Source organism: Nicrophorus vespilloides, unplaced genomic scaffold (assembly GCF_001412225.1).
Source record: "Nicrophorus vespilloides isolate i.1.1-1 unplaced genomic scaffold, Nicve_v1.0, whole genome shotgun sequence".
NCBI classification, from domain to species: domain Eukaryota; kingdom Metazoa; phylum Arthropoda; class Insecta; order Coleoptera; family Silphidae; genus Nicrophorus; species Nicrophorus vespilloides.
Window position 1 is genome coordinate 12098 of NW_017096128.1, and position 2926 is coordinate 15023.

Below are 2926 nucleotides of genomic sequence, written 5' to 3' on the forward strand. Positions count from 1 at the left end.
TGAATTTCAACAAATTTAGTAAAGAAATTCGAGAATTATATAAAAAAACAGAATTTAAACAAAGTTAATCAAAAAATTACATAATACTTGATATTTTCATTGAATTTAATCAAATTTAGTATAGAAATTCCATAATTATGTAAAGAGAAGACAATTTAATGAAAGTGAATAGAAAATTACATTTTTTGGTAATTTCATTAAATTTCATCAAATTTTGAAAAGAAATTCGAGAATTGTATAAAGAAAAGACAATTTAATGAAAGTGAATAGAAAATTACATTTAGAAAAGAAATTCGAGAATTGTATAAAGAAAACAGAATTTAATCAAAGGGAAATGAAAAATTACATAATAATTGATATTTTCATTGAATTTAATCAAATTTAGTATAGATATTCCAGAATTATGTAAAGAGAAGACAATTTATTAAAATTAATAGAAAATTACATATTTTTTGGTAATTTCATTGAATTTCATCAAATTTAGTAAAGAAATTAGAGAATTATGTAAAGAAAACAGAACTTAATCGAAAAATTACATAATTATTAATGAAATCAAATTTTGTACATAAATTGTAGTTTTTTTTTAAATTATTTGTTACAATGATGATTAAATCTGATAATTATGTGAAGAAAACAGAATTAATGAAAGCATAAGAAAATGGACTTAATGCAAGTTTATTTTATTGAATTTCATCAAATTTAGAAAAGAAATTTGAGAATTATATAAAGAAAATATAATTTAATCAAAGGGAATAGAAAAATTATATAATAATTGCTATTTTTATATGAGAAGACAATTTAATGAAATTTAATAGAAAATTACATATTTTTTAGTAATTATGTAAAGAGAAGACAATTTAATAAAATTTAATAGAAAATTATATATTTTTTGGTAATTTCATCAATTTTAGCAAAGAAATTCGAGAATTATGTAAAGAAACTTAATCGAAACATTACATAATTATTAATATTTAATCAAATTTTGTACATAAATTGTAGTTTTTTTTTTAATATATTTGTTACAACGATGATTAAATCTGATAATTAAGTGAAGAGAACAGAATTAATGAAAGCATAAGAAAATGGATTTAAAACAAGCTTATGTTATTCTTTGTTCGATGAATTAAATATATGTTAAATTTCTAGAAGACATGAAAACTAATGTTCTTTTTTCCATACACTAATGAATTGATTAAGTTTCTATGAACATTTATATCCAAAATTGCATACAAATAGGATATCAATTGAATTGAAGCGGCTTTCATCCTTATTCCGCGAATGATTGAAATGTTGATGCATTTCATTGACCGTCCCTGTTGTTCGTTGTCCAGTTATTCAGCATGGACATCAGATTTCGGCAAGAATGGAAGGACGACCGATTGAAATATGCGACGTCCAATGCACTGAAATACATCACTCTGGACGACGATGAATATATATGGACACCGGATTTATTTTTTAACGAGTACAAAGCTTACGCCCATGACACCACCAGGCCCAATATTTTACTGAGGATTTACGCGGACGGATCCGTTCTGTTATCGAAAAGGTATGTAGAAAAAAAATTAGAAAAATTGTTATTCGCATCTCTTCAACAACAACAATGAAAATATAATTTACAGTGTAAAGTTATTGAAAAAAGCAAACTGTTTATGTAGGAGGAATTGTGTTTTCTTAAGCGAATGATGAAGTGTACGCACATACGAGCGTTTTTAATATAAAGAAGAAAAAAAAGCGTGTAATAATAATAAAGGAAGGTTCTGAGAGGAAAAAAGTTTTAAATAAAATTGTTTACCCTATTGATTTTCGCATTAAAAATGTAGCATGTGGAAATATTACCGACGTTTTTGAGGCGAAGAATCAATAGGAAAGCATAAATCTTTTTAGCTTAATTAAAGTTAATCGAAAAATTACATAATTATTGATCATTTTATTGAATTTAATCAAATTTAATAAAGAAATTTGAGAATTATGTGAAGAAAAGAGAAATTAATCAAAGGTAATTGAAAAATTATATAATTTTTAATAGTTTTATTGAATTTAATCAAATTTAGTAAAGAAATTTGAGTATTATGTGAAGAAAACAAGACTTAATCAAAGTTAATCAAAAGATTACATAATTTTTGATCATTTCATTGATTTTAAATAAATTTTGTAGAGAAATTCGATAATTGTGTAAAGAAAACAGAAATTAATCAAAATTAATCTAAAAATTACATAATTATTGATATTTAATCAAATTTTGTACAGAAAACAGAACTTCATCAAAGTTAATAAAAAGATTACATAATTTTTGATCATTTCATTGATTTTAAACAAATTTAGTAAAGAATTTCGATAATTGTTTAAAGAAAACAGAAATTAATCAAATCTAATCAAAAGATTATATAATTATTGATAATTTCATTGAAATTAATCAAATTTACTATGGAAATGCCATAATTATGTAAAGAAAATAGGACTTAATCAAAGGTTATTAAAAGATTATATAATTATTGATAATTTCATTGAAATTAATCACATTTAGAATGGAAATTCCATAATTATGTAAAGAAAACAGAACTTATTCAAAGGTTATTCAAATGATTATATAATTATTGATAATTTCATTGAAATTAATCAAATTAAGTATGGAAATACCATAATTATGTAAAGAAAACAGGACTTAATCAAAGGTTTTTAAAAGATTATATAATTATTCATAATTTCATTGAAATTAATCATGATTAATTTCAATGAAATTATGAATAATTATATAATCATTTGAGTAACCTTTGAATAAGACCTGTTTTCTTTACATAATTATGGCATTTCCATACTAAATTTGATTAATTTCAATGAAATGATCAATAATTATATAATCTTTTAATAACCTTTGAATAAGTCCTGTTTTCTTTACATAATTATGGCATTTCCATACTAAATT

At 22.3% G+C, this 2926-nt stretch overlaps 1 protein-coding gene across 1 annotated transcript in view; it reads left to right on the forward strand.

Annotated features, from left to right (window-relative positions):
* Nucleotides 1-1622, forward strand: part of LOC108569710 (glutamate-gated chloride channel-like) — a 2718-nt gene extending 1096 nt beyond the window's left edge. The window contains exon 4 of the mRNA XM_017931370.1: nucleotides 1332-1622. Within this exon, the coding sequence (XP_017786859.1) occupies nucleotides 1332-1607 (276 nt within the window). The 3' untranslated portion in view covers nucleotides 1608-1622. The remainder of the gene's footprint in view (nucleotides 1-1331) is intronic.
* The last annotated feature ends 1304 nt before the right edge of the window (nucleotides 1623-2926 follow it).